Genomic DNA, 13877 nt, shown 5'->3' with positions numbered 1-13877 from the left:
TGTGAAAAAAAAACCAAGGTCGTGTTGCTCTGAAGAAGCCGTTTATATCTGCTAAAAAAAAGAAAAGGCGGCTGGAATACGCTCGAAAGTATGTCCTGGAACCGGAAGAGTTCTGGCAGAACGTCATATTCACTGACGAAAGCTAATTTAAAATTTTTGGGTCTGACGGACATGTAAGAGTATGGCGTAATCCAAATACTAAATTGGATCCGAAAAATTTGTGACCGACAGTTAAGCACGGTGGTGGCCATGTAATGGTGTGGTATGCTTTCAGCGCAAATTGCACCGGAAACTTGACATTCATTTACGGAGAAAAATAAAAAGATTTATCAGTCATATTACGCGTCTACAGGAATATAAATATGATTGTTTGGTTCTGACCCGAAAATACGATCAAACCAACCATCAGCTTATACGATTAGTCCCCAGTGAGTTAGTCTTCTTAAAATTCTGAAGGACATACTGAACCGACGATCATGGCCGTTTTACTATTTTATGCGTAATTCGAAGACAAGTAAATAAATGAATTTCGGACAAGCTTTCACCGTCATTCTTCAGGTCAACAATCAGTTTCCGGATGTCAACGGGTTTTTTTTTGTGAAGAGCATGTTGTGTCTTAACTTTCGGATAAGTAATTGATTAAATTCGCAATTACTAAACTAACGATTTATTTTGAAAGCAAGAGCAAAATATAAAAGTGCGTATGGCTTTAATGGCGTGCCAGCTCTAACTGCTGGTATAGAAATTTTCTCGATGTCGTCTATGTAGTAGTGCTAGCTGGAATGCTAGGGTGGACCGTCTTCTAGGGTGGCTCCATACACAACATTTCTTCCCTCCTTTGGGAATGGATCGTCTACGGAGAGTACAGCTGCGGGGGACGGCGTTGTCTCGTTGACCGTCTCAAGGCAACCGGGGGACCATCCTGTTGAATCGGGCTGCTAGGTGGTGTGGCATACTCCGGGGAACTCGGAGCAGTACGAGCACCACTACGATGATTCGGCGACGAAGGAAACCTGGCTGCGTTGTCGTAGAAGTGAACACGTCTTGGCTCGTCGCTTTCAGCTTCCTCGACCATTTGCTGCGCATTTGCGATGACCCTGGAGCGCATCTGGTCGACATGCCTCTTGAATGGCTTGCCGTTGAATTCAATCTGGTAGTGCAAGTCACCTAGACGTGCTGCGATGACACCTGGTATCCATTTATCCATTCGGGAGTTGCCGGACAGGAAGTAGACTTGTTGGCCAACGCTGAATGTACGATAGTTTGGCTCAAAGTCAGCTTGCTGTTTCGTTGACACTCGTTGTTGGACATCTTCGGGCTTCAGTAGATCGAAACGGGTTCGGAAGTTCCGTCGTAAGAACAGCTTGCATGGTGCTTCACCGGTGGTTGCGTGCGGAGCTCGACGATACTGTTGCAGGAAGTTGTTCAGGTGCGATTGCAACGATGATGCATTTGTATTCATTGACTTCAAAGCATCTTTCGTCGTCTGCACGTACCGTTCCGCCTGTCCGTTGGTTGCTGGGTGGTAGGGGGCGGACAACTTGTGAAACTTGACCCCACTGTTCTTCAAAAACTCCTTAAACTCTGCTGCGGTGAACTGTGGTCCGTTGTCTGACACCACAGTTACTGGCGCTCCATAGCGAGCGAACATCTCGTCCATGATGGCAATCGTTGCGGCTGTTGTTGTAGAGTTGGTTACCTTCACCTCCAGCCACTTGCTGTATGCATCGACTACTATCAGCAACATCGAACCAGCTACGGGACCTGCGTAGTCGACGTGGATTCTCTCCCATGGGCCTTTGGGATACTCCCAGTGGTGTTCGGAATACTTTGGCGGCGAGTGCGCTTGACGGGCACAGTCAGCACACGATTTCACCGTCTGCTCGATATCGGCGTCGATTCGGGGCCAATAAACAAACGAGCGAGCCAGCCCTTTCATTTTCACTATGCCAAGGTGTGCGGTGTGAAGATCTTTCAAGATGGACTGACGTAGAACTGGGGGTACCACCACTCTGTGCTCGAATAAGAGGCAACCAGCTGCAAGCGTAAATTTCACCTCTGGAGCTTTGTAACCGGAACGGGCCAACTCTGTGCCGGCTTCTAGGAGTTGTACGATTGTGCCTAGTTCGGGATCCTTTCGTGTTTCTCGAGCTATGTGGTCGGCACGTACTGGTAGTTGTGCAATTTGGTGCAAAACGAATGCATCGAAGTCGTCTTCACTACTATCTCTTCCCTCACAAAGGGCGGCTGGGGCACTCACCTTGTTTACACAATCAGCTGATCGATTCGGGATGAAGCGAGAACAATAATCGGCGTTGACGTTCTCCTTCGTTGATTTGTAAACAACCTCGTAGTTGAAATGCGCCATGTAGTCTGCATAATTGGCCATTCTGCTGATGCACAACGTTGGTAGTGATTTGCTTGGGTGCAGGATTTGGGTGAGCGGCTTGTGGTCTGTAACCAGTGTGAATCGACGGGCGTACAGATAATGGAAAAACTTCTTGACGGCCCACACGATTGCAAGAGCTTCTTTGTCAATCTGTGGGTAGCGCTGCTCGGTGGGAGACATGGCACAGCTTGCATATGCTATTGGTCGCTCGAGTCCATTCTCCAGGCGGTGCGACAAAACGGCTCCCAGGCCATACTTGCTTGCATCAGTGGCCAGGATCAAAGGAAGAGCTGGATCGTATGGCATCAGCACCTGCGGTGACACCAGAGCTGATTTGATGTCCTCGTAGGCTGCACATCTTTCTGGCGTCCACTTCAAATCACCTTTCTGCATCATGTCCCTTAGAGGACGGGACCGAGTTGAGAGATTGGGAATAAAGGAATTGTAATATGTCGCTTTTCCCAAAAATAGCTGAAGCTCGTCTGGGGTGGTGGGACGAGGGGCATCTCGGATTGCCACGATGTGTTTGTCTGACTTGTGAAGTCCATCGGCGTCGATTTTGTGGCCCAGGCACTCCAAGACCGGGGCGGCGAAAACACATTTGGCACGATTCAGGCGTAAACCATGTTGCTTGATTCTTTCGAAAACTGCTGCGAGGGAGATGAGCAAATTTTCGAATCCGTCGGCGAAGACTATGATGTCATCGAAAAAGTTGATGACGTTTGCGAGACCTTGGAACACAGCTTCCATCCGGCGCTGCCAGATTGCCGGAATATTTGCTGCACCGTACACTGCTCTTGTCGGCCGTACCAGACCGTGGGTTGGAGTGTTCAATGTCAGGATGTGTTGAAACTCTGCGTCGATTGGGAGGTGGGTGTATGCGTCCGTCACGTCCAAGTGGCAGAACAAATTTGCTCCCTTCATACAGTTGAAGATCGTCTCAATCTTCGGGATCGGATGCTCGTCGATGATCATCCCGGGATTTACAGTTGGTTTGTAGTTTCCGGTGATGCGTAAGCTTCCATTCTTCTTGACTACTATGTGGGTCGGGGATGCCCACTCCGAATAGTCGACCTTTTCGTAGGCACCTGACGCTAGTTTCTTTTCGATTTCTTTGGCGTACTGGCTCTTGAGTGCCAGCGGTACATCGCGCGCCTTGGCGAACACAGGGGCTGTTCCGGGCTTCAGGTGCACGGATGCAGGAGGACCAATTAGCTTACCAGCGGTGTCACTAAAAACATCCTCGTACTGTTTGAGTAGGTGCAAAGAGCCTCTTGCTGTTCGGTTGCAGTCATGTTGGTTGATGACATCACGGGGTGCACCGAATGGCTCTGGCTAAACAGCTTGTTCAAATTCACTTCCGCTGCAAATTGGGAAATCCACTCTCTACCAAAGAGCGAATCGTAGTTTCCGGACACAACGTGTAGATTCAATTTACGGGTTGTTTTTCCGATGCGGACGTTCACTGGAAGGCGCCCCAAGCATACGATGGGATGCCCGGTATAGCTGCTGAACTGGCGGTCCGATTTCAAGAGGACACACTTTGGCTTGATTGACCACAATTTGTTTTCGCTGATGATCCCACAAGGGGCTCCCGTGTCAACTTCCATTGGTATTTCGTGGCCGTCGATGTTGACGTTAATCACTTGTTTTGATGCGGCAACAGAATGAATTTTGCTCAACGATTGCACCTCGTCCACTAGCGCTGCCGGTTGTTGGTGCGCCTGAACCTGGTAGGTCGATCGGTGTTGAGGTTTCTGCTTGCCACTCCTGCACACTGTCGATATGTGGCCCTTTCCTTTACAGGTGAAGCACTCTGCATCACGATACTTGCATTCACTTCTCTTATGTTGACCACCACATCCGTTGCACTTTTTGACGTTTCCTTCTGCACTTTCCTTCGGCTCCGTGCGCTGGTGTTTGTGAGAGGAAAGTTTGATCGATTTTCCCTTTCTCGTCTTCGGCTTTTCGAAGCCCAGCTTGTTCGTCGATTCTCCATACACTGACGGCTTTGCCGTTTGCACTTCCTTGGCTGAGTTGCGAGTGGCTTCTAGTGTGTGTGCAACTTCAAATGCTGCGTTGAACGTTTCGGGTTTCTTCGCGATTATCTCATCGCACACTTCCCGCGATGCAAGGCCATGTAGAAGTTGCTCGGTCAGCATTCTGTCGAGGAATTCGCCATATTGGCAATATGCTGCACCTTGTCTGAGGCGAAGAACAAAACTTGACACTGACTCGCCTTTCTTCTGGATAATTTCACGGAACCGGATACTCTCTACGTACTTATCCTTTGGGTGGTCGAAATGCTCCACCAATTTGTTCCGTATATCGACGAACGGCAATTCGGCTGGATCCTGCGGGCTCACGAGAAACTTGATGGCGTTGTTGAGTTCCGCTCCCATGTACACGCGAGCATAATGCGCATACTGCTCCTCCGGAATTTTGCTCAACTCCAGCGCCCACTCGAAACGTTTGAAGTAGTCGGCCACTGTCGAATCCTCCGAAGAGCGATATTCCGAAACCGAAAATGACGGCGGTTTCGCAGCTGCTGCTGCTGCTGGCGGGGCTGCATTCAGGGGACCCAAAGACCGAAGCGATGATTTTAGGGCATCGGCCAACATCCGTGTTAGAGCTTGAAGTTGCTCTGGATCAGCCATCTTGGGTTTCGTTTTTAATTTTCGATCGACGAAAACGCGTATACTTTTACTTTCGACCGGACTTTGTTTTTCGCGAAACCGAAACCGACTTCTGACACCAAATGTTGTGTCTTAACTTTCGGATAAGTAATTGATTAAATTCGCAATTACTAAACTAACGATTTATTTTGAAAGCAAGAGCAAAATATAAAAGTGCGTATGGCTTTAATGGCGTGCCAGCTCTAACTGCTGGTATAGAAATTTTCTCGATGTCGTCTATGTAGTAGTGCTAGCTGGAATGCTAGGGTGGACCGTCTTCTAGGGTGGCTCCATACACAACAGAGCAGACATTTTCCTGTTAATTTAATCCACAAATTGTTTAAATCTACTGATTTATGCTAAATAAAGTTCATTTTACCGTATTTATCGCTCAGACCACTGGAAATTGTCTTTGCTGAGATTCAATTCACGTTTCTTCGTTTGACAGACTGACACAAAACTGTTTACTTGACTAATATTTGACAAAGGCCTCAGTGTACGGACAATTTTTTGACGTCGTTTTTGGGACCTTCTATACAAAATGAATTAGATTATTTTTAAGGTTTAATTTATAAACATTTTTAATACTGATCTACAAAAAGGACTAATTTCTGCAGCAAATGATGTTATTGTAGTATTTTTATTGACTGAAAAAGTGCACTTTTTGATTGTTTGGACTTCAAGGTACGTGCTGTACGGACAATTTTTTGATACAGTGTATGATTGAATATAAGTGGATTACTGTTGGAAATACTATACTTTTTTCTCCGTGTGGGAATCGAACCCCGACCTTCGTGGTGAGAATCGAACACGCTACCACTAGACCACGCCTAGATGTTGTTGAAACTGAAACTAAAACTCGATGCGGTGATTTGATTTTGAAAGCACCTCAATGCACTTTTTGTAACTTAGTAAATCCCATTTTGAGCACTTTTGTACCCTTTATGTGACTTAGTAAATCCCGTTATGAGCACTTTCGTGCCCTCTGTGTGACTTAAGTCCCATACAACGTACATATACATCACTTTTGCAGCTTTCAAGTCCATTAATGAGTACATAAAGTTCACTTAAGGGAATTGGGCAGTTGATTCTCTTTGTCAGCCAATATGTAACTTTCAAAGCCTTCCTTCAATTAAACATGTGACTTTTGGTTGCTTGGGTTGTTTACGTACGAATAATTTTAGACTCTCCCTTTTTTCAGGGTGGAGTAAGAAAGGAGACAAGTTATTTTTTCATATATTAGTTGGCATAACTCGAAATTTAATCAAGCAAATCGGTATCGAATTTTGAATACGGCGAATGCTCCAATATCATTGTTTAGAAAAAACCACGTTCAAAGTTTTAACAGGTTCATAAGCTTCCAGCAAAAATTTTATTTTGTTTCCTTTATTTCTCGAAAACCGAATATCCTTCAATTAACTCTGTACAATTAAAATATAGGTCTTCGAAAGTACTTTATTACCCAGCTGATAACTGCATTTGTTATATTTGGCGCATTCGCCATATTCAAAATTCACTAGCGAAATGAAGATAAATGTAGCTAAGCTTAATTGACTACTCATATCCACCTTAAATCATTGAACTTGAAGTGCTCAGATAGGATCATTAATTTAGAACTTCAGATAACATATTTGATGAGACTTCGTTCAATTTACGCACTTCAAATTCCATGATCGCTGGCGTGGCTAAGCAGAACAAGTTCTTCCTCTCTAATGGTTGCTACTCCGTAATTGATCGAGGCCATCAGTTTTGTGCAAGGGCCAAAAGGATTTTGCTTGAGACTAGAAATTCATTCACAATGCACAAAACTCATGCTCTCCCTTTGAAAATGATCAAAAATGGCGCCGGCCACGTCCTAGTAGTCAATGAGGAATTAAGGAAGGATTGTTAGTAGGATACTTCATAGAATCTTTTAACAACCTTTTGTCTATTTAAATTCCAAAGATTTAATTTTGAAAAATTCAGAAACAAAGGTAAGTCACTGAAAGGGTTGTGTTAGTAGGGGAAAGGTTATAGAGCAGAATAAATTTTGGTGAATGGAGCGATCGAGTTTTACTACACCTTCTATGCTTCTAGATTTTTCTTAAGGAAAGTTCTATTTCTATCTCTGAGGCAACGACAAGAAGCTTAATAGCAAAAGAATTTTTATTTAAATTTTCTTTAAACTAACTTGTTTTCCTGATTCTTGTTCCTGGTACAGTAATGTGTATTCAAAAACGTCCCTTTAGAGTAAAGATACTCCTAGCGCTGATGTGGTCTAGTGGATAGCTTGGTGCGAGTCTGGTTACCCAGGCGTACTGGGTTCGATTCCCGGTATCGGCAAGAAAAACTTTTGGGTTCGAAGGCCACAAGTTGCCGACAGGTAAGATGTGTTTCATTGTAGGTCTCCGAAGGTTGGATGCCTTCCTTCGACGAACCATCGGCCGTGGAAGCCTGAGAAGTAGTTCGAAGGCCAAGCCACACAGACATAGGCAGGACCTTGCTACCGATGGGGGAACCATACATATAGAGTAAAGATACTCCTATCAAACTTCCAAGAATATTTACAAGGATATATTTAAAATATTAAAATTTTGATAAAGTATGAAAGTGAATCTGCTTTTTGTTCTTTTAATTTTTAACTTGTTATGTAGGTTGTGATAACTGAATAATATCGTTTTCGGAAACTCGTCAATGCAATTTTATATTTATTTCACTATTGCACGGAGTAAACAGATCAACCAAAACAGATGGTTATTCATTGTGTGCAAGTGAGATATTCACTCAAGTAGCGAATTAAGCCATTAGGCATCAAAATTAAAATATCGATTTTCCTAATTTCCTCCAAACCCTCTCTGGTGATTTTCACAATTTTAAAGTCGATTTTTGACAATTTTTTTTTCAGGTTTCGACGTTCTATGCATTTTTAATTTTGTATTTTTGCCAGGAATTACCATTTTGTGACATTCTTCCCTAGGTCCAATGCATTTTTAAGTCGTTTGGCATCAAAATTAAATGTTTGATTTTTCCAATTTCCATTGAAGATTATTGATCTGAGCGCTTTGAGGCACCCCTAAATCAAGTCCGATTGAGCTGAAATTTGGCACAGGTCGTTTTTTATGGATCAATCAACAAAATGTATATGGTCGGTTTTAGAAAATCGACATGAACTATTTGGCTGCCACCGTAATATACACTTACACCTGATTTCTCCTCAAATTGACAGCTACCTTCATAAACTGGAATCTGGAGCCTTTTTACTATTCCAAAATTATCTGGAAAATTGAAACGTCAAAATTCAAAACCTGAACGACAAGATCCAATTTTCAAAAATGGGTCCACACTCTATCCTCGACCTTATTACATAAATCCCAAACTCAATGCTCGGAATCCGGCCCACAATTTGCTGCCAAAACATTAGCAATTCTCGTGGACAGTTGACTTCAATCCTTGCACAGCACACAATCAAGCGTGTGTAGTTGGAACGACAACACAAATCCTCTTAAATTCCACCGGCCATTTACGGAAGTGTAGGCTCTAAGCCCCTGTCAAAAAAAGGTTGCCCAGAATGTGTCCAACCATAGAGACGATACATTTCCGCAACTGTAGTTCGTATCCGACCATCATTAGAAGCGTTCAGTTTCCATTGAAACAATTTTGCAAATCCTGTAATAAAAATAAATTTATAAAAAAATTAAAGCTGAATGATACCTAGATATAATCCTCAGCTGCGGGGAGACTCTTTAATTTTTAATTTCTGAATATTTTGAAGCTATCTAAACCTTCGAGTGACAGCTCGCAGCCAAACCGTTTCCCGCGTACAACAAATGACGGAAATCCACGGAGGGCTTCCGTGTATCGTCGTCGTCATTGATGGTACGACATTGTCCTCCATTCATTACCTTCATTTTGTACAGGTGTACAATCCACTGTTAGTAGGTACTACCCGGGAATGACGGAGGCTATTTGCATTTTTATGCGGTCTGCCGGAATGGCCGAGAAAAAGGTAGACAAACAGTCCCAGGAATGAATTTTCGTCCTACGAAAAAAAAAAAAATGCTTTGCCAAAATGTGACCCCCATTTAAAAGTCCTTAAACGGGCATTTTGCAGGTCTATTACAAATACAGACCCAAGCATAATGATTTCACATCAGATTCTAAGGTAGAATGTGGGCAAAAAATAAGGTTAACATAACTTGAATAATAAATATGTATAAGAGTGGTTCGATATCAACATTTTAAAGCAATACAGGGGGATTGGATTTCTTTTGGGTATGGTACTGCACAATCTAAAACCTGATATTTCACATCATTTTTACAATTTTTTTAATTATACCTACTTGAGTTAAGATTTTAAATGGCGTATAACCATACAGTTAATTTAAATTTCGAAAATTTTTAGTGTCTTCAGAATAGTATCTACACCTCGTGAAGGTCAAAATAGGCATGTTGTTTGCATTTTTGGGGCAATTCGTCCTCTCCCTCAATCCTATTCCACTAAATCTACTCAAGCTTTGACAGAATCGATTGGAGTGTCCTGTTTGCCATCAATGATGCAGATCAGCTCGACACAAAACTGACAGCTGTTGGCTGTTAATTAGTCAATTTCCGGCATCCCCACCCACTGCCTGTTGGGACCATTGAAGTTGTTCCATCAAAAGGCAGCAGATAGTCAGTTTGAAGTGACCTTGCTCGACTCGAGTCCGATTTTATGCATCATCACGATGACACAATTCCCGTCGTTCCGTCCCAGCCAAACCAAAGGCCAAAGACGTCTTGTGTTCCCATTCATCCCCCCTTTCCCAGAAGACCTTTGCGTGATTCTAATTTTATCCTGTTCTTCTGTATAGCGGTCGTCTATGAATGTTTACTTGCTTTCTAACGTTTTTTTTTGTTTTCTCTGCTCTGCTTCCTTCTTCTAGAGAACTAATCTTTCCATCAATCGTAAAAGCGGGAGAACGTTTGGCGCCAGGTCCGGCGACCAGCAGAGGACACCCACACCCCATTTGTTGACCCGAAGGAAGAAAAAACACTAAACAAGTCAACAACGTTGACGTCCTGTGCCCCCGAAATCGAATGCAATCGACGGTCGACATGATTGATATTCAAAAACACAACACAGCAGACGGAGATGGGCCCAGGAGACGGACAGATCCGGTGTCGCCACCCGGAACGGTCACCGGAAGGACTGTAGATCATCATCACAACACAGCAATCCATCCCACCGGTGGAGGCACTGGTGAAAGTCAAACTGATAAGGTACGATTTTTTGAAGTAGAAACAAATGCTACTGACAAGTTGGCTTTGTTGGTGGCTCTCTGGAGCCACCGCCAGTGGAAGGTTTTTGTGACTTCCGAAAGTTTCGAACCTCCAATGGATTGGGACCAGCTCAGCAGTGCCAACGCAAAAAGGTCATTGATGCATTAATATTTGATTTCGGTTTCGATTTCTTACGACATCGGCACCAGACAGAGGAAACTAGTCAAAAGGTTACTCAAACACACTCGAAGTGGCCTTTTGAAAATGTCATGTAAGCGAGGAAAATTTGAAGCGCATGGGCGAGCTAACTTTGAAGAATTTGATTCAAGTTGTACAACGATGAAAATGGAAAAAAAGGAACGACATGAGCATTGAATAATCCAACTACATTAAATTTTTTGAAGCTGTTTACTTCTTACGGTGATAATTTCTCAGAGTGTCCGATAATTTAGACTTGAAAAAGTCAATCAAAAATTCTAAGAGATTCTGATGAAACTTTTTTGAGAAACCGTACATTATTCATCAGACAAAGATGTGATTTTAACTTAATTTTCTTGAATTTTTTTTGCAAAAATGACAAAAATGACAAAAATGACAAAAATGACAAAAATGACAAAAATGACAAAAATGACAAAAATGACAAAAATGACAAAAATGACAAAAATGACAAAAATGACAAAAATGACAAAAATGACAAAAATGACAAAAATGACAAAAATGACAAAAATGACAAAAATGACAAAAATGACAAAAATGACAAAAATTACAAAAATGACAAAAAATTACAAAAATTACAAAAATGACAAAAATTACAAAAATTACAAAAATTACAAAAATTACAAAAATTACAAAAATTACAAAAATTACAAAAATGACAAAAACTACAAAAATTACAAAAATTACAAAAATTACAAAAATTACAAAAATTACAAAAATTACAAAAATTACAAAAATTACAAAAATTACAAAAATTACAAAAATTACAAAAATTACAAAAATTACAAAAATTACAAAAATTACAAAAATTACAAAAATTAAAAAAATTACAAAAATTACAAAAATAACAATATTACAAAAATTACAAAAATTACAAAAATTACAAAAATTACAAAAATTACAAAAATTACAAAAATATCAAAAATTACAAAAATGAAAAAAATTACAAAATTAACAAAAATGACAAAAACTACAAAAATTACAAAAATGACAAAAATGACAAAAATATCGTAAATTACCAAAACTACAAAAATTATAAAAATTACAAAAATTACAAAAGTTACAAAAATCACAAAAATTACAAATACAGTTGCGTTCAAAAAAGAATGAAATCGCGTGAAGCTGCGCAGCCACTTCCAACTTTGACATGCTGCCATTTCTCTCTCGGTTGATATTTTTTCATGAAAATTTCACACAATCTAGTTCAATTATCCAACTAACTATCCACAAAATTTGAAGTCTTTACAATGACGGAAAACAAAGATACAGCTATTCCCGTAAAAAAGGGAAATTTGGAGTTGCTTCACTAAATTTGCTGTATTTTTGACAATTTTCATTGAAAAATCTTGAAATTTGGTCCAAAGATGTAAAAATGTTTGATCTAATACCAGGCCAAGTTTTGTTAAAATCGATGAACGTGATCAAAAATGGTACCGGGTTGAAAATAAGGTTCATTATCGCTCAGCAGACGATTTCATTCTTTTTTGGACGGATGTTTATATGGAAAACAACGTTATCCATGTATTCTTGGTATTTTCTTTCACAAAACCAAAATTTATCACAAAGAATGTTGTAAATTGATAGAAACTTTATTCTTGCTTTGTTTAGAAACAGAAATTGTTCCAACAGAACTGGTTTTGAAAAATAAGAGCGAATAGAATATTCGCTTTAATTGTGGATCAAATTTGTTTATCGGTATAATTAGCAGGTCATTTCTGAAACTCTGTTCTTCTTTTTTGAACCCTGTTGAAAGATTTTCTCTTTCAAAACAAAGTACGAATGAAGTTTTTAGCAATTTACAACATTCTTTGTAATAAATTTTGGTATTGTGAAACAACATACCAAGAATACATGGATTACGATGATTTCCATATAAACATCCGTCCAAAAAAGAATGAAATCGTCTGCTGAGCGATAATGAACCTTATTTTCAACCCGGCACCATTTTTGATCACATTCATCGATTTTGACGAAACTTGGCCTGGTATTAGATCAAACATTTTTACACCTTTGGACCAAATTTCAAGATTTTTCAATGAAAATTGTCAAAGATACAGCAAATTTAGTGAAGCAACTCCAAATTTCCCTTTTTTACGGGAATAGCTGTATCTTTGTTTTCCGTCATTGTAAAGACTTTGAATTTTGTGGAGTGTTTGTTGGATAGTTGAACTAGATTTTGTGAAATTTTCATGAAAAAATATCAACCGAGAGAGAAATGGCAGCATGTCAAAGTTGGAAGTGGCTGCGCAGCTTCACGTGATTTCATTCTTTTTTGAACGCAACTGTATATCAAAAATTACAAAAATTACAAAAATTACAAAAGTTACAAAAATGACAAAAATGACAAAAATGACAAAAAATGACAAAAATGACAAAAATTACAAAAATAACAAAAATGACAAAAATGACAAAAATTACAAAAATGACAAAAATGACAAAAGTTACAAAAATATCAAAAATATCAAATATTACAAAAATTACAAAAATGACAAAAATTAAAAAATTACAAAAATTACAAAAATTACAAAAATTACAGAAATTACGAAAATTACGAAAATTACAAAAAATGCAAAAAATACAAAAATGGAAAAAATTACAAAATATACAAAAATTACATAAATTTCACAAATTACAAAAATTACAAAAATCACAAAAATTACAAAGATTACAAAAATTGCAAAAATTACAAAATTTACGAAAATGACAAATATGACATAAAAAATCAAAATTTAAAATTAATTAAAAATTAAAAAATGACAAAAATTACAAATATAACAAATATGACATAAAAAATAAAAATTTAAAAAATATTAAAAATTAAAAAAATTACAAAAAAAGACAAAAATGACAAGATAGCAAGGTTTTCGAAATCAGTTAATAATCTATAATTTAACAATGTTTTGAGCAAATTTTCAAAGCAGAATCTGTGTCGCAAAACACAAATTTTCGTGAATATTCATAAATTTCATAAATTTCACAGATTTTTCATATTTTGTCCTTGTTTCCAAAAATTTAATTTTTGATGTTGTTTTTACCGGATAAGGATGTTATCGGAATTTCGCAGGGCACGTAGAAGACGTAGAATTGAACAAACATATTCAAACTTTTAACGCGACAATTCGGATGACAAACAGAAATTTATTTCTTACAATACAAAACAAAAGGCGCGTGTGCTCTTCTAGACGGTATTTATTGTATTACATTTAGGTGCGATATGGGATGCTGCAAAAACTATTGGTTTAAACTGAGATGTACCGAATATTCGGTCGGCCGAATATTCGGCGCCGAATACCGCCAAAAAACTGTAAAGCAGAATATTCGGCTCACCGAGAAGTTGAGCTAAGGCCTAATAGGCCTAA

The 13877-nt window shown here is 39.5% G+C and overlaps 2 protein-coding genes across 2 annotated transcripts in view; one reads left to right on the top strand and one right to left on the bottom strand.

The window, feature by feature from the left end:
* LOC129738761 (post-GPI attachment to proteins factor 2-like) overlaps positions 1-13877 on the top strand; it is a 31196-nt gene that overhangs the window by 6438 nt on the left and 10881 nt on the right. The window contains exon 2 of the mRNA XM_055730024.1: positions 9966-10302. Within this exon, the coding sequence (XP_055585999.1) occupies positions 10120-10302 (183 nt within the window). The 5' untranslated portion in view covers positions 9966-10119. The remainder of the gene's footprint in view (positions 1-9965; positions 10303-13877) is intronic.
* On the bottom strand, positions 854-5046 carry LOC129758079 (uncharacterized protein K02A2.6-like). The gene is made up of 2 exons (XM_055755516.1): positions 3703-5046; positions 854-3637 (listed from the first exon to the last, which is right to left on the bottom strand). The coding sequence occupies exons 1-2, from the start codon at positions 5044-5046 to the stop codon at positions 854-856; spliced, it is 4128 nt and encodes a 1375-aa protein (XP_055611491.1).

This window comes from Uranotaenia lowii, chromosome 1 (genome assembly GCF_029784155.1).
Source record: "Uranotaenia lowii strain MFRU-FL chromosome 1, ASM2978415v1, whole genome shotgun sequence".
Lineage (NCBI taxonomy): Eukaryota > Metazoa > Arthropoda > Insecta > Diptera > Culicidae > Uranotaenia > Uranotaenia lowii.
This window is presented reverse-complemented; position numbering and strand designations above follow the sequence as displayed.